Source organism: Hippocampus zosterae, chromosome 3 (genome assembly GCF_025434085.1).
Source record: "Hippocampus zosterae strain Florida chromosome 3, ASM2543408v3, whole genome shotgun sequence".
Taxonomy (NCBI): Eukaryota; Metazoa; Chordata; class Actinopteri; order Syngnathiformes; family Syngnathidae; genus Hippocampus; species Hippocampus zosterae.
This window is the reverse complement of record NC_067453.1, coordinates 5765042-5792728: the sequence shown is the minus strand read 5'-3', so window position 1 is coordinate 5792728 and position 27687 is coordinate 5765042. Positions and strand designations below refer to the sequence as shown.

The window sequence follows — 27687 nt, the reverse complement described above, 5'->3', positions numbered from 1 at the left end:
GTCTGTTTTAGGGTGGGACAAATATGGTTGAATTCCTCCAGCATGCTGAGAGAAGGCTACCTTACAGTTCTTGGGCTTGGGGCTAAAGCGAAAAGTGCCTCACAATCATTTGTGATAGTTGCAGGTCAAGCGCACTGCTTGGGACACTTTAAGATATTTGATGTTTTTGACATTTTGACTCGACCCCAAGCACTATGCATATGCATGGGAGTTTCTCCAAATGGTTGTAGATGTCATCGAGGGACCAGAGTCGAAGCAGTTTTTTTTAGGACAGCCTTACAAAACACTGTTTTGTAAAAATGTATTTCTGCATGTGTTTTTATTGTTCCGTTTTTGATGACCCCCCATGCTGCCCCCCATTAGTGCCTCAAGACTGTTGTTGTTTAGTTTCAGTTGTGCTGTTTTTGCCATACCTGTGTATCGCAAATGTTTTGAACATTTAACTTTTTATTTGGCGCTTTCAATGTGAAAATAAATAATTGGTCAAAGGTTCTACATTTACATTTTGAAATTATATATGTAGACACACTGTGAAAAGTCTGCATATTCATTTGAGGAAAGTATCTGTCGTTTGCGATGTTGTTTTTAAGAAAAATCGAAAGATTAATTTGTAAAGCGGTATTAAAATTAGGATGATGGTTTGAAATAAAAAAATGTAGTTGGAGGTTCATTCTGCCTAAATCTAAGTCCAATATACTTAAAAATAAAAAATACATTATAGTCAATGTAGCATAACTTTGGTAGAATAATTTGAAGAATTATTTCACCACTAAACCTTAATCTGTGTTTCATAATTTAGACATTAGGACCTGAATGATTTTGAGGTGGATTCATAACATTTGTCAGAATAAAATGTTAATATCTGATTAATCACTAACTTATTTGAAACAAATTATGACTTAAATTTGTTGGTTCCTTAACACTTGTAAATAAAATATTAATTAGAAGCAGAACATTGGATTTTTTTTTTTTACAAAGGAGTAAATAGGTCTTTATTTTGTAACGTTAATGTGCAACAATAGCACATAGAATTGGCTGATTTGAAAATGGCTATTTTAATTACGTAATTAACTCAGAGTTGGGTATGAAAAAAAACTGCATTGTTTTGGCCTAATTTCATTGAGTTATTTCACCCTGAAATTTGGGTCAAAATGGAATTACCCCATTTTTTGCATTGTTTTGACCCAATTTGTTCTATTCATTTAACCCCTAAACTGACCTGAAGAACCCAATTTTTTTGTCGGTCCTTTTTTTAAAAACACTAATCGGGTCAAAAGTAACCCAAAATTAGTTCTTTTTTGACCCAGCTGTTTATTAGAGTGTAGGGTCCACCCCTCCTTTTATCCTATCTCTGTTTGGGTGTCAGCGCACTTCACACACTTTCCTCAGCTTGAGTGCTCACATGCTCCTCTCAGTGATCAGGGTCGTGCCCCGGCCACTAGTTCATATGGCTTGAATGCATCGAGCCTTCATCTGTCCCACTGAGAGTTTCTCCTTGGATGAATATGGAGGAGTTGGCCAGAGAGAGCATCAGCCTGCTGGCTTCAACATCAGCCAAACCCCGGGTGGACCCGGCTGGGCCACGGCTCGGCTCCCTGGGGGCCATCGTCATCATGCTCAAGTCCGCCCTGGGCGCCGGGCTACTCAATTTCCCGTGGGCTTTTGAGAGAGCCGGGGGCATCCACAACGCAATTGCCGTGGAGCTGGTTGGTATCAATCAGCTTTATCTGTACATTGAATTGAAAGCCAGACAAGAGCTGTCGCCTATTTTCTTGTTTGATGTCTTTATTGATGTGTTGATAGACCATAATTTCCCAAGGATTAATAGGTTTTACGTTTTTAGACATTTTAAGTTGTTTTTTGTTTTTTTTAAAAACATGATTATGTATCATAGATGTATTCTTTTAATTTTTAAATGGGGGTGTCAAAGTACTGAGACGTCTGTTGTGCACCCACTTATATATCTCCACACAATGTGTAACCAGGAACTTGCATCCGCTCTGAAGTGAACATAATATTGAATTTTCACCTACAAAATTAAAGCCCATTTTATGGAATGATTGACCTGGAATTATTTTATCTCACGGTTACTTTCCCAGTTAGTGTGATTTTAATAACAGCTGCCATTTGGGGGGGGCTTTAGTTTTTTTTCCACACTACATTTTGACATCAGCACAATCTTTATTTTTCCAACTAGGTCTCTCTCGTGTTCCTAGTAAGCGGTTTGATCATCTTGGGCTACTCGTCGTCAATCTGTGGCCAATGCACCTACCAGGCGGTGGTAAAGGAGGTGTGTGGCCCAGCCATCGGTCAGCTGTGTGAAATATGCTTCATTTTTAACCTGTTTATGATCTCCGTGGCCTTCCTTGTCATAGTGGATGACCAGCTGGAGAAATGTGAGTTTTTGCTCTTTATTTTCATTTCTGTTATTTAACTCAGGAGCATCTGCTCATTAACACAATGCATTTCGGTCCAGGAGGATTCAGACATTATTTTTCTCTTTATGCACCACCACATGGTCATTTTATGCAAATTAGAGGGATGCTCATTTTCAGGGTCTTAAAATTCAGAAAGTCGGAGCCCGTGAAAATCATCAAGTAATGACTTGCTTTGCCACACCTGGATTGCAGCCAACATCTGTGTGGTTTTGCAACTTGCTTCCTTGATTGTTGCCTTCAGTAAATGAAACCCGCTATCTTCATTTGGGTCAAGATCGGGGAACTGACTGACCATTGGACACACTCACGTTGAGTAACTAATTCATTTTAGCTCTTAGCATTTGGCTGGATGTGACCATGAAGTACATACACCTCACAATTTATAATGGATCTCGTAACTTGTATGAAATTAAGACCTGTGCACATTAACGATTAACCACCACACTTGCCCACGCCATAATGTTTCTTGAACTATGTTTAACACATGATCTGTTATGCTGTGGCGTTTGAACTGTTTGTTCCTTTTCTTCTCCATACGTTTCTCTTCCCGTCAAACTGTTTTCAACTCAAGACTTCTCCCTCCATCATTCATATGGAAGTAACAAGGGAATGGACCATATGTCCACATCTGGCTACTTAACCTCTTGTCAGTTTTTCCAAAATATTTTGAGCACTTGAAAAGGGAATTACTGTGCAAAATGACTATAATTCCTAAACAGTTAATTACGTTTTTTTGAAAAATAAAAATAAAAATGAACCACTCATAGTTTTATGGATTTTGAATCCATTGTGGAGCAGTGGCAGCTGGTGGAATTCCTGTCAAAATTGAGTAAATGAAATTTTATTTTCATAAATCTAGAACATTATTGAGTCCATGTGTGTGTGTGCTATTTTTTTTTTTTGTTTGTGATAAATTACTGACCAATCAAGAGTTGAAAATGATGTGCTCTCTTTGATAATTCATTCATTCCATCTTTTGATTAGTAGTGGTAGCAGTCTTTTTTTACAGACTGCAACTAGAGGGAATACAACTGCACCTCCTCTATGCTTTATTTCAATTACTGTGTTGTATATTTTAATTGGACGATAGTATTGTAATTAATTCTTTATGACTGTATTTTTGTATCAATTATTGTCTTTTATCATTTATGTTCAACACTTTTTTATAATTGTAGTTGTTGTGCAGCACTCTATAAAGTTGAGTTTTAACTTAATTATGACCTGACATTCAATTTAAGAAAGGCATTTCAACATTTTTTTAAAAGTAAAAAGTAAACGCAAAGTTAGTCCAGCTGTGGCTTGAACTCATGCCAGAAAATCCTTCACTCTTCACTGGCAAAACCGTTGACACAAATCCCTCCACCGAGAGTCACGTTTACGATACTTGATCCAAATAAAGAGCGGTGCCAGCAAGAGTTAGCGCTCATAACTCTACAGGTGCAGTCATCACTGTAGCCCACCTGCCATATTGTTGAGTTTTTCTTTTGATTTCATCGATACCGATAACTTATGTCAATCCATTTTCTATTGCCACATCGTTATATGACCGGGTATACCACAGTCGAAAGTGATCCATGCAACCCACATTGTTATTGACTATGTAATATCAAAATTTGTAAGTAGCTATAGTATCAATACATCAATACTACAATAAAGATATCCCCATCCCTTCTGCCACCTTATAATTATGAACTTGAACCACTTGTTGCCACCTGTGGGTGGTTTGGTATTGCGATGCTTCTTCTCTGAAATAAAATCTGAATCTCATTCAGCATTACATGTCCGACTTTCTTCATTTGTTTGTTGCTCTTGCTCTTTCAGATGGTGCTGAAATGTTCTCGTTTGCTTCTTGTGTCCATTAGTGTGCAGCTCTCTGTATGAGCTGCTCACCGGTTTGCCAGAGTCAGAGAGGCCCTATTACTTCTACACTGACCAACGCTTTGCTCTGGTGCTTCTGTGTGTCTTCCTCATTCTACCTATTTCCACTCCCAAAGAGATCAGCATTCAAAAATACATCAGGTCAGTTTTCCTCTGTGCACTAAAACACTCACACACACACACAGACACACACACACACACACAGCGACACACACACACACACACACGCACGCACACACACACACACACACACACACACACACACACACACACACACACACACACGCTGCCCGAGGAGCGTAAGATGATTTCACATACAATAATATGTATTGTAATTTCTATCCAGTAGCATTTATCCAGACATGGGGTGTCAAATCCAGGTAAACGCAAGGGCCACTTTTCACATGAAGTGGGCTGAAGCAGTAAAATCATACAAGTAACATAAATAACGGGCGGCCCGGTAGTCCAGTGGTTAGCATGTCAACTTCACAGTGCAGAGGTACCGGGTTCAATTCCAGCTCCGACCTCCCTGTGTGGAGTTTCCCCCCCGGGCCTGCGTGGGTTTACTCCGGGTACTCCGGTTTCCTCTCACATTCCAAAGACATGCATGGCAGGCTGATTGAACACTCAAAAAATCGGGATAGATCACTATAGACTCCGGATATAAATCCAACATAAGGGACACCTGTCACTGTTGATCACAACATTCTACTATTTTTAGTTGTAGGGTTTTTTTGTTGTTGTTGTTTTTGTTTTTGTTTTTTTGTGTGTGTTTTTTTTTGGGGATTTTCTTTTTTTCCTCCAAATAGTTTGGTATGTCATTTGTTGGTCCCTATGTTAAAGGGCCGTTACAGCCATGCATGGACGTTGTAATGGAAACTGAACACGGGTGGAAATGAACGACGTCCTCGGTATTCATATGTTCAGATTTGTATGGTCCTATGTGTGGTTGAAATAATAAAAATGCTAGTTACAAAAAAAAAAAAAAATGTCCCTCAGGTGTGAGTGTGTGCGCGGATGGTTGTTTGTCTCTGTGTGCCCTGAGATTGGCTGGCAACCGGTTCAGTTTGTTCCCCCGCCTACTGCCCGAAGACAGCTGGGATAGGCTCCAGCACCCCCCGCGACCCTAATGAGGATTAAGCGGTTCGGAAAGTGAATGAATGAATAACATAAATAACTTTTTTTCCCACTAGGTTTTAATGCAAAGCAAAAAATTACCGGTACATTGAGGAAAAAAAAATATTTCGGATTTATACTTTTGGCTCTGTTTCTTCTTTACATTGCTCCCTCTACCTCATTCGCCTTCTCATGAAATCACAAGTATGCACATAACTGATGGGTCAATTTTTATTATTTTTTCACTTATAAATTCATCCTGTGGACTAGATTAACCCCCCAAGTGGATGGATTTTGGCCTACGGACCATATGGTTGACACTCCTGATCTAGTATTAGTATTACAAACTGTCAAGATAAGGAGGGGACATTTAAAAAATGTGGAATGATGACTAATTAACAATGGTACAAAAAAATCTTTATTCCAATAAGACTCATATTCCAAACAAGAGTTTAAATGACTTATCGACAACATCTGAGAAAGTACCTTGCGAATGAAAGACAGGAGAGAAAAAAATATTACGATTCACTGATTTGGGCATGTTTTTAAGGCAGACATGTATTCTGCAGTCTAGTTAATCTGAGGGGTGTAATGAAAAGATATTCCTAGAGAGTTCACTGTTGCCCTTTCTTTTACATAGTCCCCCCCCCCCCCAAAAAAACATACCTACTGTACGTTACATGAATAGAGCTGTTAGACTTGCTCATAAAAGAAGTTTGAAAGGTTTTAATTCCTGCACCCAAGATTGTTTTACATGTGTGCAGTGCAACGTAGCATATTAAGAAAAACAATACAGAAAAATATATTTTTTCAGATATGGATATTTTGAATTTAATTGAATACATTCGAGCTCACCTGACACAACTGTTTCCGCTATGACTGTTGTATGAATGTCATAATGTAAATTGATAATAATAATACTAGTCATCATCATCATAACAAATAAATGTGTCCCCCTCAGCATTCGCGTTTCTCGATATTTTTACCTGGAGAGGCAAGGAGATGGCAGGGGGTTCAGTTGGAAGGCCAGAGGTTTTAACATAACCACTCTGTAAACCCACCGATGGTTCATTTAATCTGGTCAGGACAATCTGTCCTGGTAAAAGAAGGTGATCAATGTGTTTTACCACGTTTGCATAGTTATTAAAAAGCGATTCAGCATGATGACAGTTGAACTAAATGCAAAAAAGGGTGGTGTTTTTTTGTTTTGTTTTTTGCATGGTTAAGGTAATAGTCCTTTATTTATTATTATATTAGGTAGCTGAGTGGTGAGCACGTTGACTTCACAGTGCAGGGGTCCTGGGTTCAATTCCAGCTCCGGCCTTCCCGTGTCGAATTTGCATGTTCTCCTCGTGCTTGCTTGGGTTTTCTCCGGGTCCTCCGGTTTCCTCTCGCATTCCAAAAACATGCATGGCAGGCTTATTGATCACTCAAAATTGTCCCTAGGTGTGAGCGTGAGCCCGGATGGTTGTTCGTTTCTGTGCGCCCTGCGATTGGCTGGCAACCGATTCAGGGTGTCCCCCGCCTACTGCCCGGAGACAGCTGGGATAGGCTCCAGCACTCCCCGCGACCCTAGTGAGGATTAAGCAGTTTGGAACATGAATGAATGAATGAGTGAATATTATTTGTATGTTCTGGTATCTTAATATAGGCTACTTAGTCGTTGCTTTGGTGTAGTCATATATGATGCCACACATGGATAAAATAAGTGATAGGTTGGCATGACCCATTTAAATACCGTAACCCCGTTCTCACACTCCAATCATCCCGATTTCAATTTTTTTGGGCAGGATGTCTGAATTTGTGTCCCGACTCTTTCCACTTACAGTGTACTGGGAACTCTGGCTGGGACCTATCTGACAATTGCCATCATCATCAAGTACAATATGATGCATTCTGTTCAGGTTCACATAATTCCACTCTACAGCAATGGGTATGTACGTGTATGTTTGGCTATGTGTGCCTGTGTGTGTGTGTGCGTGCGTGTGCGCGGTCACATTTCTAGCTTGAATGGTACCCTGTTTGAGACCCCAAATTGGGTCTCCTTAGCACACTTTTTACTTTGGCATAATATCAATTCGTTTTGACCAAACAGAACATTGCAATTTGCTCTCGTCGATAACCTCCCACTCTGTTTATTCTCCAAATCCTTCAAGACGTCTCACAATGTATTTTATTAGCCTCTTCCTGAGATGCTTGCTCACTTGCTTTCAGCAATTGCAAACAGCCATATGACCGCTACAATTAATTTCAAAACAAACATGCTCTGAATTTTCCATTTGGTGTCAGTTAATTTGAAAAGGAAAATTGCAGAGAGTCTGTGAAGCAATCCAGCAACCATCTTGGCGAGTGGCTAATAAAAAAGCCATGGGCAGAGGTCATAAAGCATCATGCTGCCAAACTTGCCAGGAGCAGTGTGTGACAATTTCAAATTGGTACCCCTCTCTCCTATTCAAGAAAAACATGTTTTATTTCATAACTATATTTCCCATCATTCCTCAAGACCGTTATGCACCACCTCAAACGCTGCATCTCCTGTGCAGAGGATGGCAGAGGGCGCAAATTCCCTGTACAAAGGCTAATGAATGAGACTATATGTTCTGACTCCTAATGCTGTTACACGAAAGAAAACAATTTCCAGTAGCATTTTTTTATTTTTGTGCTTAGTGCGCCAACCTCACAGTACAGAGGTGCAGGGTTCAATTGTGTGGATTTTGCAAGTTCTTGCTGTGCCTATGTGGGTTTTCTTCGGGTACTCCGGTTTCCTCCCACATTGCAAAAACATGCATGGCAGGCTGATTCAACACTCCCAAAGTGTGAGTGTGAGCGCAGATGGTTGTCCAGCTATGTGTGCTATGTGTGAACTAGCTATTGGCTAGTTCAGGCTAGACCACGCCTACTGCCTGAAGACAGCTCGGATAGGTTCCAAGCATGCCCGTGACCCTTGTGAGGATAAAGTGGATCAGAAAAGATGGATGATTGGATAGCGGCCTGTTGCTGTCTCTGCCAGATTGATTGCACTTGCTAGAAACTGACACTGTGTATGTGACTAGTCAGCAAAAAATGACTTGTGTGCAGACAAACTGGACATACATTAGGAGTGTGTGTGTGTGTGTGTGTTTAAATAATAGTAGCAAAGCAAATTTCACTGACCTTCCTTGACACATGTAGCAGGTATCACATTCAAAATTAGCAAAAAAAACGTTCATTTCAATTTGACCATGCGGTATATTCAATTTAATATAGGTTCAAAATGATTAGCAAATAATTGTAATTTGTTTTTATTTGTTTTGCACAACGTCCCAACTACACTGGAATTGGGGGTTGCACAAACTGCAGCAATTGAGAACATTTTGGTATTTTAATGCTTATTTCCTTGGATATCTCCACACAGCCTGTGCCGATTATAACATACACTTATAACAAAATAAATCCTTTGCGATAATGACAAATTTTGCCTGATGCAGTGGACTGTATAGGGACTGAATCAATTGAATTCATTAATCATATTCCTTTGCTATTCTTATAAATATTCCACATATTCTGTATACACATATCACAGAGCAGCATATACTCTCAATGCATTAATGTCATATGCTTTAGGCTGTGTTTTTTGTGCTCTCCACCACATAAATAAAAAAAATGTACCGGTAATATCAAATTTACATTATGTTAATATGTACCACCATTTCCTCTAAAAAGGAAAGGTGAGTGGCCCGGACCAAGATGGCGCCGGGCAATGGCGACATGGTGCTACGCTGTGCAATAATTTGGCTTTTATTTTCTGTTATCTGGACTAAATCGTGTCAGTGTTTTCACTATACTAGGGAGGATTTACTCAAGCATCGATACAGTTCTGGTGAGTTGCCTCACTTTGCCCTAGAAGCTCGTATTTTGATCGAGGAAATCCTGTCCGAGTCTCCAGAACCCAGCCAGTCTACTCGTAGAATACGACCCGTTAGCCGGCGGAGGCGGGGATCGAGAGGGGGTGCGCTGGTGAAACTCCGGAAACGTAATTCCCGTGCCCCTCTACCGAGCATCATGCTGGCAAACGTGCAATCGCTGCGGTACAAGATGGACGAGCTAATCAGCCTCATGGACTCGCGACAGGACTTCAGAACATGTAACGTTTTTTGTATCACCGAAACCTGGTTAGAGTCAAAGATACCCGACGCCGCTGTTACACCCCCCGGATTCGCCTTGTTCAGATTCGATCGTGAATTTGACCAGGTCAACAAAAGCAAGGCCGGTGGTGTGTGCTTTTTGATCAACGAGTCCTGGTGCACCGATACAAAGGTTATTTCTAGGTCGTGTACTCCGGAACTTGAATGCCTCACCATTCGCTGCCGTCCCTTCTATTTACCACGAGAGTTCCCTTCAATTCTACTGACAGTTGTCTACAGCGAACCCAAAGCCGACACCAAGAAGGCAATGAACCAGCTCGCTGACGTCATCGCGAACAATGAGATCGCGAATCCAGGGGCTATTTCTATCATTGCCGGCGACTTTAATCAATGTAATCTCCGTAAAACTCTTCCAAAGTTCTACCAGCACGTGACTTGCCCAACTCGGGGGCCGAATACCCTCGATCACTGCTACACCACGATAAAGGACGCCTATCAGTCACTGCGACGTGCCCCCCTCGGTACCTCTGACCATGCCTGTGTCCACCTCATCCCGACGTACAAATCTCAATTCAAGCGTGAGAAACCATTCAAGAGGACAGTCCGGCAGTGGACGTCCGATGCCATTGATCGACTCCGTGGATGTTTTGAATGCACGGACTGGGATGTGTTCCTAGAAAATGCGACCCTGGATGAGTGTACCGAGGCAGTGACTGATTACGTCACATTCTGCGAGGATTTATGCGTCCCCATCAAGGAAGTGACCGTTTATCCGAATCAGAAACCCTGGTTTGGCGGTGCCCTCAGGCGCGAATCACGTGCTCGTCAAACAGCCTTTCAGTCTGGAGATGCGGCCGCGTACAAAGCATCAAAGTATCGGTTCAAGTCCGCCGTCAAAACCGCCAAACGCGACTACGCCAGGAAACTCGAGGATTCCCTCGAGTCTACAAATAGTCGCGACCGCTGGCGGGGAGTGCGGAAAATAGCGCCGTACAAGTCTGGCGGCAACAAGAACTCGGATCCTGACGACCCAACTCTACCTGATGAGCTGAACAGGTTCTACAGCCGGTTTGAAAAGTCAATGCCAAAGCCTAATACCAGCGATGAACCCGAAGATCCTGATCGTCTGAAGATTTCTACTACTGACACCGTGAAGCAGTTTAAACGCGCAAACGTCCATAAAGCGACGGGTCCCGACAAAGTCTCGAACCGTCTCCTCAAGATGTGCGCACAGCAACTCGGTGGAATCTACACAGAAATCTTCAACTGGTCACTTCGTCTTTGCAAAGTTCCTGCACTTTTCAAAGCATCTGTCATCATTCCCGTACCAAAACGCTCGCCGATAACTACTCTAAACGACTTCCGCCCAGTGGCTCTGACTTCAAATGTAATGAAGTCTTTCGAACGCCTAGTGAAGGATGTTCTCCAGTCGTTACTACCTCGTTCTATGGACCCGTACCAGTTTGCCTACAAGGCGAACCGGTCAGTAGATGACGCTGTGTCTATAGCGCTTGAGAAAGTGTACCGACATCTTGACAAGAGTACTCCGACCTACTGCCGACTTCTTTTCATAGACTTTAGTTCCGCCTTCAACACAATTCTTCCGTCCAAGCTTTTTACAAAACTTCTAAATTTAGGACTTCCGCTGAACTTGTGTCACTGGATTTATGACTTTCTTTGTCTGAGACCGCAGGTTGTTAAAGTCGGCTCCTCAGTGTCCAGTAAACTAATTCTGAGTACAGGCGCTCCACAGGGATGCTGCCTGTCTCCCCTTCTGTATTCCCTGATGACACATGATTGCGTGGCCTCATTTACTGATTGTCACTTCTTTAAATTTGCCGACGACATCACCGTTGCTGGGTTCATTGTGGCCAGTGAGCGCGACTACCGCCGCCAGGTCGACGAACTGGTGATGTGGTGCACCGAGAACAATCTCGAGCTCAATGTCTCGAAGACGAAGGAAGTAATCGTCGACTTCCGTCAGGACAATCCGAAGAAACCCTTGGCTCCTCTGGAGCCGATGGTTATCAACGGCACGGACGTCGAAATCGTTGAAACCTTCAAGTTCCTGGGGATTCACATCTCTAGTGACTTGACCTGGTCGGCGCATGTCGGCCACTGTGTAGCAAAAGCTCAGCAACGCATGTTCTTTCTGCGACGCTTGAGGAGCTTCGGGGTCGGCCAGCGCATTCTGACCAAATTCTACCGGGCGGTGATCGAGAGCGTTTTATCGCTCTCGATCACGGTCTGGTTTGGTCGTGCAACGGTCGACGACCGGCGCTTGCTCGAGCGAGTCGTTAAAACCGCTTCCAGAATTATCGGTCATGATGTAACGTCTTTGGACAAGATCTATGTTCAGCGCTCACTGCGGAGAGCTCATTCAATCACACAAGATGACTCTCATCCTGCTAACGAATTTTTTGAAGAACTTCCATCCGGTAGAAGATACAGATCGATACTTGGTAAAACTAGTCGCCATCGCGAAAGTTTTTTCCCTAATGCAGTCCGTCTTCTGAACAAAGATTTAAGCACAGAGTGTTTTAAGCATTTTAAGCATTGACTAGTCCAGTAATGTAATGTTTGATCCTAGCAATTTATGCATGTGTCCGCACCTGTTGAATTCTGTTATGTGTATACATATATAGCTAATAAATGATGATGATGATTTGGATCTTCTGGGATATTGCTTCTCGACTTGACAGTCACATCGATGCAATTAAGTTGCTTCCCGAAAACATGGCCGCCGTGAGTCTTATTCATAAAACCTGCTTTGAATTGAGACCACGAGGATTAGACAAAATACATCGCCATGCTACGCTCCCTCATAGAATCACTTTGACTGTCCCGACTCGGCGGTTTTCAGCTACACTTAAAAGATGCACTCAATGGTGTCTCTTGATGCCAAAGTATTTGAAATGGTGTCTAATTTCTCTCTTTCTTTATAGAATCAACTCTTGGTCATCCATGTTCAGTGTCATCCCAACCATCTGTTTTGGTTTCCAAGTAAGTATAACCATAGAGATGTTATCTTAGTTTTACTCTTCTTAACTCAAGCCGGAGAGTGAGGTAGACATGAATTATTTATTATTTATTCATATTTATATTGAGTCGCATATGATTATACAAATGTTAGCGTAATAGGGGTCCAATACTACTGTTGAGTCAGGTGGTTGTTCATTGCCTTGTTCACTTTGCTTCTATTTAGTGTATTGTAGCGTGGGTGGTGAGGACCCCAAAAAGCAGACAAGGGGGAGGAGCAGGGTTAACTTGACAAAATGTATTAAACAAAATACTGAGAAAACCAAATCCAGAACAAAAAACAAGAAGAATCCAAAGTAACAAACAAAAACCCATGGCAGGAACAAAACACGAACATGAACAGATTCAGCAACAGTGGTTAGGCCACGAGTCGTTTTAACAGAAGACCTACTAATGACATGATGACCAACAGGTGTGCCACTGTAGGAGGAGCCCTACAGAGCCACCTGTTGGTCCCAAACAAATCAACCGTGACACTTGTTCATATTTCTTTTTGTCAATAGCCGGACTTAGACAAGACCCATACCAAGGCCCTGAGGGACAGGGCTACTTTTGTCTCAGTTAATCGCTTCTCGATCCATCCGTTCATTTTCCGATCCTTTATCCTCATATGTAAAAGAAAATCATCACAATCTTTCATTTGTAAGAAAAAAAAAGTGTATTGTAATTTTACTTTACTGTTTTTTCGTTCAGTCAATGGTTTAAAGTAGGCCCAAATCAAAGTCGTTTATGAAAGACTTTGCAATTTTTCTAAATGTATTTTGCAGTTATGCCAGAATGTGTGTGTTAATGTATGCAAATATATGAACGATGGTGCCCTCCACTCACCTTTTCAGCATCTGAGCTGCTTTGCATTGATTGAATTCCTTCAGAATTCTTGGGGGAAAAAACCCAAACATATCAGCATTTATTGCCAAAGGTCAATCGGAAAATAGGAGTAATAAGTGAAATAATCCAGTTGACATGTTTATGAAAGGATAAGATGTGGGAAATTGAGGAAGGGAATGCAAGGTCTGCGAACTCCAACCCTAAACTTTCTCATCGGTGTGTTTGGCGCCTAAAGGGCACCCCGTTGGCACAGCCTCTGGCAGCTTAACACATCTGAATGAGTTTTTCATATTTACGGTAACATACAGGTCAAGTTGCAGAAAAAAAGATAATCCTGTCATTTCAAAACAGTGCGGAAGTGTGTGCCACGTCCCAAGTTGCCAAGGTAACCACTGACAGATGCAGGCAGGATCTTCGATAGGAAAGGGAGCTCGCAAAAGAATTAGTGCATGTCCTCTCACACAAACGCACAGACTCACCCCCTCAGGGTGAGTGATTGGCGTGGAAAGGTCTAAATGGAGAGCAGATGAGATCATGGAAAGGGTTACTGGCTGTGGCAGGGAAAGGGGAATGAGATTTAAACCAGGTAGATGGCACTGGGGATCAAGCGGGGACAAGAGCCTCTATCTTGGCCCGTGTGATGGTTTAACAGGCTCACCGGTTGGGGCCCAAATCCTTCATTTAACATCAAACTGCAGCTTGCCACAGTGGCAAAGAGATAAAAATAATACAAAGTAATACCCTGACTCTGCTCTGGGAGCATTTGAGAGACAAGAAAAGTCATGTTTGGGGCTCAGTCCGATTCCCACAAGACCTCACTTAGAATTGCCTCATGGATCTTGGCCGGGAAACAGCAAGGGTTAAGAGTGTAAAGTAACCAGTGTGTGTGTGTGTGTGTGTGTGTGTGTGTGTGTGTGTGTGTTTTAATGGCCCAAGTTAGATTCTGTGGATCTCGCACCCCAAAAAATATATATATCGGAATCAAGTACATAAGAAGGAAAATGTTTTCATAAAAAAGAAAATGTTTTCCCAGTGCTCATCATGTTTGTATGTTGTGACTTAGCAATGCACTGTACAGTTGAGGCACAGAATGTTTTTGATGTAAGCTTTGTGAGCCAATGGTGGTGATGCTCAAATTGCACAACACAAAAACACAATTACTCTTTTTATTACTCATTTGGCCACGATCTGACTAAATTGTCAGCTAAAATCCATTTATCAACACAATATTAACTTTACATGGCGGAGACCATGTACCTCACATCATCTTCGGTCAAAATAGTTTGTCGTAAGTGAATTGCAGACAGATTACTTCAATGAATATACGTTAAAAATACTTTTCCCATCAGGCTCACTCATTTACTGGAACAGCTAAACCACTGGGTTAGTTGCATCTCGATATTGTAGACCAGGGATCCCCAACCTTTTTTGTCTCACGGACCAGTTTAATGTCAGACAATATTTTCAGGGACCGGCCTTTGAAGGTCGAAAAATACAACAAAATAATATGATATGACCGGCATGAAAACTGTGGTATTTTCGAAACATAATAATAAACACGAATCAGGACACACTATCTGGCAGCAACACTCTCTGGTTGCTATGGTAATGTTTACACATGCCTTCAAAATAAGAAGAAAAAATACGACTCACCCTCGCCGCATATTATGCAGACTGGGCTTGGTGCGTGGGAATCTCCCGTTGTGATCAATCCGTATTGACACTACCTGTTAAATGTAGCCTTCTTTTTCTTGAAAGTCGTAGGCTTTTCCTCTGTCTCCTGGCTAGGCCTTGCCCCCTTCCCATAGAAACTTTCCAAACACCTTTGTTTTTTACTCATTTTGCTAGCTCCTGGATTTCATTTTAGCGGTAACCTATCACGTGACTGAGAAGCACGCCTTCACCTGCATCAAGACTGACATATTGTAGACGGTTGTAACAGAGGATCCGGTATATTTTTCTAAATAAAACTTATTTCAGATTCTGGAATGAATAAAACGGAAGTAATGTATTCTTTCTGTGCGGCCCGGTACCAAATGACCCACGGACCGGTACCGTTCCGCGGCCCGGGGATTGGGGACCTCTTTTGTAGACTACATAAGTATGCTTTTAAACTCAAGCGCGCTCGGGCTGGGAGTCTCGGGTGTTACTTCATACTGGCTTAATCAATGAGTCAAATACTGTGCAACGCTGGCTTGAATTTAAGGATGTTTTTTTTTTCTCCTGCATTACAGTGTCACGAGGCATCCATCGCCATTTACAGCAGCATGGAGAACCAGCGCCTCACTCACTGGGCCTTTATCTCTGTGGTTACTATGATTATCTGCCTCATCATTTATTCTCTTACAGGTCAGGTATCGGCCTGCTTGCCTCATATGCTAGCTCACTCACAACACCTTTCAAGTCATAAATCAACACCAGACTTGCAGGAGGTTGTATTAAGAAGAAACCAAGTGTGTTTCTTGAAATATGTCTGTTATCAAATCTGACCTTCCGCAAATTTTCCAATAGCCGATACATTTCAACGGCTTTAGTGCCCTGGAAAGATAATGCAATTAAAGTTTGGATGTACTTACAATAATATTGTCAAAGAGACTTACAGGAAGCTATCAAAAGAATTTGAACTGCCATTGTGAACAAAGTTTTTCTTTTTATTTTCTTTCTTTGTGGCGGGGTGTTTTGATCTTGTCGCTTTGCGGGAAAAACACAGGGGCCCCCAATCCACCCGCAGGCAGGAGGAACCAGTGTTCACCTTAAAACGGATGATGGGCCAACTGGCGGTGTCCCCCGGACGGCGGGTTGTGCGTGCCAATTGGCTAGAACAAAAAATGAATTCTTAAATTGCTCATCTGTCTTATTGAGAAAATTAGGTGCATCCAACCCTGTGCCTTTCAAAATGCTCCTCTCAGTCAAAAAAGAAAAAAAGTGAGCCCACGAGCTAGTAAAAATAGTAATAAAATAAACGGATTTGGAGAGCTTCTTTGAAAATTGTGTAGGCCAGAATAAAAACCAACATCTTCTAAGGTGTATTGTTTGCCAGAAGTCTTCATGGTGGAATCCGCATAAATACAATGACTTACGACAAGTGCAAGAACTGGGCCCTGAATGAGCTACATTCTTACTTAATTTGGCTCATCTGTGGATGTAATTCAAAAGGCGTTGCCTTGTTTTTACAATGCTACCAATAATTAGATAATAAAAACGCACAAATCCATTTGTGAGTCATTCTAAAAATTACAGACTGATTATTTGAAATGTTGATCATCTCAAGAATCACCCGGATAACTTCCAAACTTAACAATACCATTGACATTGTTAAATTGATGGTATCTACTGTGACGTGAGGAGCAGAATTTGGACCCAGATGCAGACAGGACACAGGAGTGGCAAAGTAAAAAGTCTTAATATATAACGTAACAGCAGAGAGCAGGGCTGGATGCAATAAGCATGTAAAAAAGCTTGACTTTCTGACAACATTTCACTGAGGGCACAAGGGCCCAACCCCAAACAGTTAGCACCAGTCACAACACCTACAGCCCCATTAAATATCAATAAATTATTTGGGATTGCATCTGCAGTTAAGCAAAGAGACAGTCAATTGTTAGATTGACGTTGTAACAGCAAGCGCTTCAAAATGTTTGCTGTTTCTGTGGCTGCTCGTGGTGCAATGGTCGAATAAGTCCCAATGAGTCTTCTTGATGGAAAAAGAGTGGCTAAAGACTGAAAAACAAAACAAATCACGGTTTTCCCAATCTGCTCAATAAGGACAAAGTCAAAGTTCAAAGACATAGCTCTGAGTAATATTTGAGCTCAAATGTTAAGACTTCATGTGCCACCACGTAACTCTATTTCTTGACATGACCTCTTGTGCTACTATTACAACTATCATGGAGATATATATATATATATATATATATATATATATATATATATATATATATATATATATATATATATATAAATCCTCGTCTCACCCCCCCCTCGGGTGGTGTCCGTCCCTCATTCAGCTCGGGTCCTCTACCAGAGGCCAGGAAGCTTGAGGGTTCTGCGCAGTATCCTTGCTGTTCCAGGCACTGCACATTTCTGGACTGAGATGTCCGATGTTGTTCCTGGGATCTGTGGCAACCACTCATCTAGTTTGGGGGTCACTGCCCCGAGTGCTCCGACCACCACAGGCACGACTGTCACCTTTACCTCCCAGGCTCTCTCCAGCTCCTCTCTGAGCCCTTGGTATTTCTCGAGTTTCTCGTGTTCCTTCTTTCTGATGTTTCCATCATTTGGGACCACTACATCCACTACAACGGCTTTCCTCTGCCCTTTATCTATGATCACGATATCTGGTTGGTTCGCCATTACCATCTTGTCAGTCTGGATCTGGAAGTCCCACAGGATCTTCGCTCTGTCATTCTCAACCACCTTCGGAGGTGTTTCCCATTTTGACCTTGGGGTTTCCGGTCCATACTCCGCACAGATGTTTCAGTAGACTATGCCAGCCACCGGGTTATGGCGTTCCATGTAGGCTTTCCCTGCCAGCATCTTACACCCTGCAGTTATGTGTTGGATCGTCTCAGGTGCCTCTTTGCACAACCTACACCTTGGGTCTTGTCTGGTGTGGTATATCTGGGCCTCAATGGCTCTGGTGCTCAGGGCCTGCTCCTGAGCAGCCAGGATGAGTGCCTCTGTGCTGTCCTTCAGACCAGCCCTCTCTAGCCACTGACAGGATTTCTTGAGATCGGCCACTTTAGTTAAGGTCCGGTGGTACATCCCGTGTAGGGGCTTGTCCTCCCATGATGGTCCATCTTCCAGCGCCTCATAATCTTCTGTTCCCCATTGTCTGAGACATTCTCTGAGTACGTCATCCGTTGGAGCCTTCTCCTTGATGTATTCATGAAGCTTGGATGTTTCATCCTGGACAGTGGCTCTCACACTCACTAGTCCCCGGCCTCCTTCCATTCGGCTTGCGTACAGTCTCAGGGTGCTGGATTTGGGATGGAACCCTCCATGCATAGTTAGGAGCTTTCGGGTCTTAACGCCCATGGTCTGAATCTCTTCCTTTGGCCAACTTATTATTCCTGCAGGGTATCTGATCTTTGGCAGGGCATAGCTGTTTATTGCCCGGGTCTTATTCTTGCCATTGAGTTGGCTTCTTAGGACTTGCCTCACTCCCTGGAGGTATTTGGCCGTAGCCGCTTTCCTTGTTGCCAGTTCGAAGTTGCCATTGGCTTGTGGTATACCGAGGTACTTGTAGCTGTCCTCAATGTCTGCTATTGTTCCTTCAGGGAGTGAGACCCCTTCAGTGCGGACTACCTTTCCTCTCTTAGTCACCATCCGACTACATTTCTCAAGCCCGAATGACATCCCGATGTCGCTGCTGTAGATCCTGGTTGTGTGGATCAGGGAATCTATGTCCCTTTCGCTCTGAGCATACAGCTTTATATCATCCATGTAGAGGAGGTGACTGATCGTAGCTCCATTTCTGAGGCGGTATCCATAGCCTGTCTTGGTGATTACTTGGCTTAGGGGGTTCAGTCCTATGCAGATGAGCAGTGGGGAGAGTGCATCACCTTGGTATATGCCACATTTGATGGACACTTGGGTAAGTGGCTTGCCATTGGTTTCAAGTGTGGTTTTCCACATCCTCATCGAGTTCGCAACGAAGGCTCTTAGGGTCCTGTTCACCTTATACAACTCCAAGCATTCAGTGATCCATGTGTGATCCATAGGCTTTCTTGTAATCAATCCAGACTGTGCACAGGTTGGTACGTCGGGACCTGCAGTCTTGTGCGACTGTTCTGTCAACCAGGAGCTGATGTTTGGCTCCTCTGGTATATTTACCAAGGCCCTTCTGTGCTTCGCTCATGTATTGATCCATGTGTCCACTTATCTTAGCCGCAATGATGCCTGACACGAGCTTCCATGTTGTGGAGAGACAGGTTATTGGCCGATAGTTGGATGGGACTGCACCCTTTGATGGATCCTTCATGATCAGGATCATTCGCCCTTCAGTTAGCCATCCTGGGTGAGTCCCATCCCTCAGCAGCTGGTTCATTTGTGCTGCTAGGCGCTCATGGAGTGCTGTGAGTTTCTTTAGCCAGTCGGTGTGGACCATGTCCGGGCCTGGTGCTGTCCAGTTCTTCATATCTGAGACTCTTTCCTGTATGTCTGCCACTGTTATGGTAACTGGGTTCTGTTCAGGGAGGTTATGTGCAACCTCCTTCTCCCATATGCCTTTCCAGTACCTTTCAGTTTCCAGTCTTGGTGGGTCAGCTCTGTTGTTAGGACCCTGCCACTGAGCGTACATTTTTGCAGGTTGTGTTGCGAACAGCCTGTTTATTCGTCTGGCCTCATTTTCTTTCGTGTACCGCTTTAGGCGGCTGGACAAGGCTTGGAGCCTTTCTTTGGCAGTTTCGAGTGCTTCAGGTATGGTCATCTGGATGTACCTCTCGGGTATCGGCCTTTTCATCACACCAGTGGATCAGAGACATCATGCTGAAAATGTGCACACGTCTGCTACAAGCAAAGTTTTGAAAGCAAACACGAAGCTGTAGCGTCCATTGACGAAAACAGATTAGTTCACTTCTCCTGTCCCACATAATCCGCTTCAAACTCCAAGCCGCGACTCCCAGCTCCAAATCCGCATCGGCACTCCGCGCCAACGCTCCTTTCTTCTCATCGTCGGCTCCTCAAGACCTCCATCCATCCAGCCGCAGACCGTTCAACAGCACCAATCTCTCCGCTGAACAAAGCGGGGCTGTGAAAAATGCTGCCCATTACAGGCGCAAGACACAAGCGCCCCGGGATTGTCCAGCAACGACAGTCAAATGGCGCCGACATTCCTCCAGTCAAAAACAGTGCTGGTATACCCATGCTGCCGAGAAGGCGCAACCACCAAGCACAGAGTCTCCTCCTTGATGAATGTCGTGGCCAAAAAACGCTGAAAAAAGTCCACATCAAGTCCACACGACGTAACAACAAACACAAAGTGACAAAAGAAACACAAGAACAACAAAAAAAGCAAGGCTCATGAGAGCACTTGCTGACGGCTGCCTACTCGGGCGCCATCTTGACTTCCATGGTTGCTCCTATAGCAAAGAGTCTCTAGGATCACTGATGCTGAAGCGTATATCAGCTCATTGGTTTCCATGATCGTTAAGGTAGGGATTGCCCTCAGTGCTGCATTCACACTTTCCATGAGACTTTCAAGTGGTACTTCACATAGCCGTTGTAATCGGTTTCTAGGTTGCCCAGCTTTCATTCTCGCCATGATCTTAGCTTTCAGGTCAGTAGCTGCCTCGCTCATCATCTGCATTCATTGGGGCTTGTCTCCCAATCTCTGGTATGACCTCCACCTCTGATCTGGCGGCCTGGAGCCCTTCACCATGGAACCTGCGTTGTACCTCATCAATCTCAAGTTGTGACAGCAGTTGCCGTTTGTGGATGTTGGAACATTGAGCTACTAGTTGTTTCGTGGTCGACCGTGACTGTGGGTTTCGAAGTAATCATTTAGCCCACATTCTCTGCATGTTACCCCTCTGACTAGGGTTGCTTGAGTAGTAGCATTCCAACAGAGCCATGTTATCGCATCTCGCCCATCTCCGCTTTGTTCCAGTAGGCCATTTTTCATCAAGGTGCTGTGGTTCCCCAACACCTGAGGCAGACCTTGTTTGGCCGGGCGACGTCCGGCATGTCATTCATTTTATTGTCTCTCATCATTGTAAGAGGTAGGCATTAGCGTGAAGGATCTTGCCCAAGGACCCACACAGGATGGTGTTATGTGCTCATTTTTTTGCCCCAAGCGGGATTCGAACCACCGTCTCCCGTATGCCAAACCGATGCCTTGTATGTATGTATGTACGTACGTACAGGGCGGCCCGGTAGTCCAGTGGTTAGCACGTTGGCTTCACAGTGCAGAGGTACCGGAGTTTGTGTGGAGTTTGCGTGTTCTCCCAGGGCCTGCGTGGGTTTTCTCCGGGTGCTCCGGTTTCCTCCCACATTCCAAAAACATGCGTGGCAGGCTGATTGAACACTCGAAATTGTCCCTAGGTGTGAGTGCGAATGGTTGTTTGTTTCTGTGTGCCCTGCGATTGGCTGGCAACCGATTCAGGGTGTCCCCCGGCTACTGTCCGAAGACAGCTGGGATAGGCTCCAGCACCCCCCGCGACCCTAGTGAGGATCAAGCGGCTCGGAAGATGAATGAATGAATGAATGATATATATATATATATATATATATATATATATATATATATATATATATATATATATATATATATATATATATATATATATATACACACACACACGAGGATTTCCTTTTTCTACATATAAAAAGCCTTTCGGCTTGCGTCTTCCAGCGCCTCATCTTCTGTTCCCCATTGTCTGAGAATGAGTATATATATATATCTATACATACGGTATATCTATCTATCTATCTATCTATCTATCTATCTATCTATCTATCTATCTATCTATCTATCTATCTATCTATCTATCTATCTATCTATCTATCTATCTATCTATCTATCTATCTATCTATCTATCTATCTATCTATCTATCTATCTATCTATATATATATATATACCGTATGTATAGATATTTTTAAATGGACCCATATTTTGCCAAAATAGAACATTTCCTTCTGCGCTCCAACATGTTTTGGAGTTCAAATATTCAATGTACAATGTTCTCATTTTCATTTCTTAGCAACGAAGACGTGACCGTTCTATTTTCAGGAGAGTAATGTATTTTCTGCAGGTTATTTACAGCGTACCTATGACATGTCTGCACGGGGTAAACAACAGGGTCTCTGCATTCAAGTTATATTTTCATTTCACCTTCTCACACCACGATATTTGATCCAAATGTCAGAAGGAACTGCGGTAAAAATAGACTGCAAAACACATAATAGTCCCTAAATGTAGCCAGTACATCCTGACAAACAAGCCGAAACCAAACTGCTCATCCACATTAGGTTACTGTACAGAGCTTCAGCTGCATTGTGCTTGTAAGCGACGGTGTAGAAATGCTGTCTTTGTCTGTTGCAGGGGTTTATGGGTACCTGACATTTGGGAAGGACGTGAAGGCCGACATTTTGATGTCATACATGGGCAATGACATTCTGATGCTCATTGCCAGACTCCTCTTTGGAGTCTCTATTATCACCATCTACCCCATCATTCTGTTATTGGGCAGGTTAGAGGCGTTTTTCAATCGTGTCACCATTATTTGGTCGATTTCTCACAATTTGAAAAAAACTACAAATGCAATATTATATCTCCTCTCTAATATCAATGTTTTATGTTCACTCTTCAAATTCCATGTTTTGATGGAATTTTGTTTTTTTTGTACAAACGGTAAGATCAGTGATCCAGGACCCTCTGCTGAGTTGGTGGCGGAGGCGTGGCCGCGTGGTGACGGTCAAGTTTGAAAGTCGCAGTCGGTATACGCTGACGTTCCTGTGGATAACTGCAACACTTCTCATCGCTGCGTTTGTACCAGACATCAGTAAAGTCATCAGTGTCATTGGTGGGATCAGTGCTTTTTTCATCTTTATTTTCCCAGGTAATGCCCTGGTTTTGCGTCCACATTTTCTAACATGTTAAACTATACCCACCAAAATCCTCTCTGTGTTTGACTAGGACTTTGTCTGATGTTTGCCATGCAGACCGAGCCAGTATCTTGTAAAACTAGGTGAGACAATTATTTGTTTATGTTTGGGTGGTTCTGTATCATGTCACATCTGTCCAAGGATTGTCTTGATCGAGCTATCTAAAGGCTTTGGGCTCCGTTTTTGTGACTGGCATAAATCCTCTTACTCTGCGGCTTAGATCCACTACTCGTCATTTTTCAGCTAATTGTAGGCCAGCAGATTTGCGAGAAGGAGGGCTGCAACGCTGTGGGAGTGGTCACATCCGCTTTCAGTCATAAAGGTTCGGCTTGAGTTTCTGATATCAAATTATCACTTGGCCAGGCGCATCTCCAAGACATCTTCTGCTGGCCAGTCTGCCAAATTGGCAAACATACACAAAGCGAGCCTTGCGGCAATATGAAAATCTTTTGCGCCACTGTACAGATGTGCTGCATGAAAGCAGAGCCAATGATCTTCAATAGACTTAATATGTTTGTGAATCAGACCTGCCAAATTGCGTGAATATGGCACCATGCTCAAAAATGTGTCAGACTAAACTATAAATGAATGAAGTTTTATATTCTATTGACTAAGCATGCAAATAAACATCTTTCATCTTTTCTGAATCTTTTTCCTTTACAGAATTGTCCTCACACTTTGGGGAGTGGTCACACTGCTATGTGGGGCCTTCATCTTTGGCCAAAGTACTACTATCACTGTCATGCAGCTCCTCGGGAAGATCTGACATTTAGGATTAGATTGTATTTTGCCAACCCACCAGAGATGTGTTCCTCGAGCCGGTCCTTGGCCTCGAGGACCGGCTTGAGGACCGAGGGGCGGTCCTTGGTCCTCGGCCTTGGCCTCGGAGTCAAGTCCTTGGCCTTGGTCTTGGCCTCGGATTGCCGGTCCACGGACACAATGAGGAATTAGAGCCTCGAAACACTTGAATAAGGACCGCAAAACTCATGAACGAATCTAATAAATTCCATCCAAGGAAACCCATATTGATGGTTTAACTCTGGCGCTTTAAGAGGGGCGGGTCTGCCACTGTCAGGTAACAGTTAGCGCAACTTATAAAGAGCGGCATCACAGTTAGTTTCAATCACGTTTTTTTGCGATCGCGATCGGCACTTTAAATAGCGTGTAAAGCCTTTCTGTAACAGTGGTGTCTTTTTTTCAGTTATTTTTGCACAGTCGTCACGTTTGTGCGGTTGCACTAGAATGTTTGTTTGAACCAAGTAATTTGCGTTATAGCTGGAGTCAATAATGTTGGCAATTCACTTCTGGGTTTGGCCGTTGGGATTTTGAGTCATTTTGCTCGATTCCAGTAATGCTTGCTGAATGCATTCTCATGTTTGGAATAATTAATATGGATAATACATAGTTTAAAATCATGGTTGATTTAATATTTTTTATGATTATTGGGAATTTGAAGGTATTCAATTAATTAATTTAGTATTAGTAGGAGTGGTAATAATAGTAGTACTCAGAGAATGTTTAGAGATCAGCCATCTCGTTACCTCTGCGTCCAGACGCATAATTTTCCCACAGGACGCACAGTTCCAAACAATGTGCGTTTTTGGGACGCAAGGAAATTTCTCAGTCAAAACAAATAAACAAACAAAAAAACTAGTCAAGCCTGAGGATTTCACAGTAACAATCCTTACCGGTAGCGTGTCGTTTCCGTGTTTTTCACGGTACCGAAAAATAATTGAATTATAAAAGTCACCGCACTTGAATTGACTGTGTTATCCACGCGATTTCACTGCGCCTGTATGTGTGTTTGTGATGTGGTGTGGTGTGTGAGTCTGTTTCTTCTAATTTACTTTTGTTTTGTTTTGTTTTCAGTGTTGGGGGGGACACAACAGATGACGTTATGTGCGCATGCGGGTTGTTATTTTAGTCCGCAAACTGAGGAATCGCGCGGATGAAAGTTTAGGATGGCGGCGAAAAAAACTCACCAAGGTCTACTAATTACGATATTTAAGAAATGGGAATGCTTGTCTGATTTTTTGTATGAATCGTCCAAAGGGCGTATCACTAAACTCACCTGTGACGTATGCACAGAACGCGAGAGCGAAATACGACGTGAGGCACGATTACGAGGCAAATTGGTCATTAGATTTGTAGGCTAATTGCTGTGAAAAATATTATGAAACAGTCTTGGTTATTGTATAATTTACTGGTTGTAGCATGGTAACTTTATGAATAAAACATTCGTCACAAGGTGTAGTAATGCTAATGTTAACTGTTGGTAGAACTAATGATGACGTGTGTTAAATTCTTTCGTCAAATTGATCGTAGATTACACATGCATTGTCTTGGGAAGAGGATGTCAAGCCACATCAATACTTACGTGTATTAATGATTACCAGTCAATTAATCTTTGCAGTGTGAGATTGGAAAAAATACTCTGATGATGCCACTGTCACGTCCCGGGTTTGCCAGCAGGGGGCAGGCTTTTCCTGCCAACCGCCGACACACCTGTCACCCATTAAGGACTGATTACACAGGCTTTATCTTTGTGCTCGGGCAGTTGACTTACTGCCGGAGTATTCCACGCCGTGCCAATTCTCTCGATTGCTGTCCTAATCTATTCGTTGCCGTGTAGCCTTGTGGCTGTGATTGCGCGTCGTAAAATCTACTCTTATTAATTCCGATTGTTGCCAACTATATTCCTTGCCATTTTCTCGCAAGCGTTTTCTGTTACTTCCTTTTATTCCTGGTCCTGATTTTGACCAGCGTTTTCTGTTTGTTGCTCCCGGACGGGTATTTTGTGTTTTGTACTAAAACTCATTTGTTCTCGGACCATCTTTTCTTTGTCTGCTATTTCGGGGATCCAACTCCTTATCTTGTTGTGTACGAAGCGATCATTTTATCGCTTCGGGCACAACGTGACAGCCACATGAGTACACCAGTTTTTGATTCATTTATTTTTCGGAATAAACCTGGAGTACACAGCTGCTGATGTAATGTTCATTGTTAATGCATAGATTTCAAACTATGTTTTAAAGTTTCGGAATTCTTGATTATCAATATCAGTCAAAATAGAAAAATGGGTTCCCATGATGAACGTTTACGGAACCCAACATTTGTTATAGTGGTTTCCCATTGGGTAATCCGATGGAACCGAAAAACGGTTACCATGAATTTCCGAAATGCTCAGGCCTGCTTCTGAATTATTTAAATTTTTGCAGCATTTGTTCATCATTGTAAGTATATGTTGTTGTTTGTCAACAGAATTCAGAAAGGAAAAACGCTGGGTAGGGAGTGGGAAAAAAAAAAAAAAAAACTACGCTCGAACTATCCTCTTCTGTGGATAATTTTAAGTCCAGGATAAAAAAAGACCCTAGCACATGAATAAGCATATGACAGTTACAATAAGTCACAAGACATAACAAGGGGGAGGATGAATGCGAAGGGGTGGGGGTGGGGTAACCGCGACGCGGCAGAAAAATGGCCAGCTGCACGGTCACCGTTGCGCTCCGCATTATCGAACCACGTCACGGGGGAAAAAGAATCGGAGTGATGAAGACGGTGATAACAAGGATGTGTATGCGCGTGTGCTTGTCCAGTCGTGTATGTGTATGCGTGTACAGGTCATAGCTGCTTCGTCGAGGTCTGCTCATCATGAAGACAGTCCCGGCTTATCAATCCATGGCCGAGAAGGAGGGGGGTGGTGGTAGGGGCCGTAGACTCCATGCGTATTTCCATCCAGGGGAAAGGCCAGATAGTGTTGTTTGTTTTGGAGAGACGGCCGCCAACAATTCCAGACAGCCTTGAGTCCTTGGTCTGCATCTCCTCACTGGCGCCAATCATTTAGATCCGAAAATTATTTCGCAGCATGGATTCCAACGTCTCCATGGTATCGCGCAGAGTCGCTCCAAAACCGCAAAGTAGCAAAAGTCGCAACAATATTGTGGTTGAGCTCAGTCACTGCTTGAGTCTGAGCGTTGGACATTCGCGCCAAGCCATCCAGAGTAACCGGCAGCCTCTTCACTTCCAAGTCATATGCAAGTTATCATATCTCATATGCAGAAAATACAGGTACTGACAAAGACGTACAGTACCTGTATTTTTTCAGACTGTGAAAACCATTAATAAAGTCTGTGTTTAAGAAAAAATAAAACCACAACCACAGCTCTCATTATTTCAACAAACACAAGGTGCGTCTTTGTCCGTCTCCGTGCCTCCTTTTCTTCTGGTCAACTCGAGAGGCATTCATGAGCACCTCCGAAAAATGCATTGGCATTTCCTTGATCGTAGCTCCAACAGTACGATCAGATGTCAGTCCATCCATCCATCCATCCATCCATCTTCTACTGCTTATCCAAGGCCGGGTCGCGGGGGTAGCAGCTTTTGCAGGGAAGCCCAGTCTTCCCTCTCCCTAGTTACTTCTTCCAACTCTACCCGGGGGATCCCGAGGCGTTCCCAGGCCAGCTGGGTGACATAGTCTCTCCAGCTTTTCCTGGGTTGTCCTCTGGGTCTCTTCCCGGTGGGACATGCCCGGAACACCTCACCAGGGAGGCGTTCAGGAGCCATCCGAATCAGATGCCCAAGCCACCTCATCTGGCTTCTCTCGATGTGGAGGAGAAGCAGATCGACTCTGAGCCCCTCCCGGATGGCCGAGCTTCTC

General features: G+C 43.2%; 1 protein-coding gene across 1 annotated transcript; it reads left to right on the top strand.

Moving 5' to 3' along the window:
* Positions 1-1502: 1502 nt before the first annotated feature.
* On the top strand, positions 1503-23823 carry slc38a8a (solute carrier family 38 member 8a). Its single transcript, XM_052061090.1, has 10 exons — positions 1503-1706; positions 2198-2396; positions 4301-4457; positions 7261-7365; positions 12502-12559; positions 15658-15772; positions 22468-22615; positions 22782-22984; positions 23062-23113; positions 23694-23823. The coding sequence occupies exons 1-10, from the start codon at positions 1506-1508 to the stop codon at positions 23794-23796; spliced, it is 1341 nt and encodes a 446-aa protein (XP_051917050.1). The 5' UTR covers positions 1503-1505; the 3' UTR covers positions 23797-23823.
* The last annotated feature ends 3864 nt before the right edge of the window (positions 23824-27687 follow it).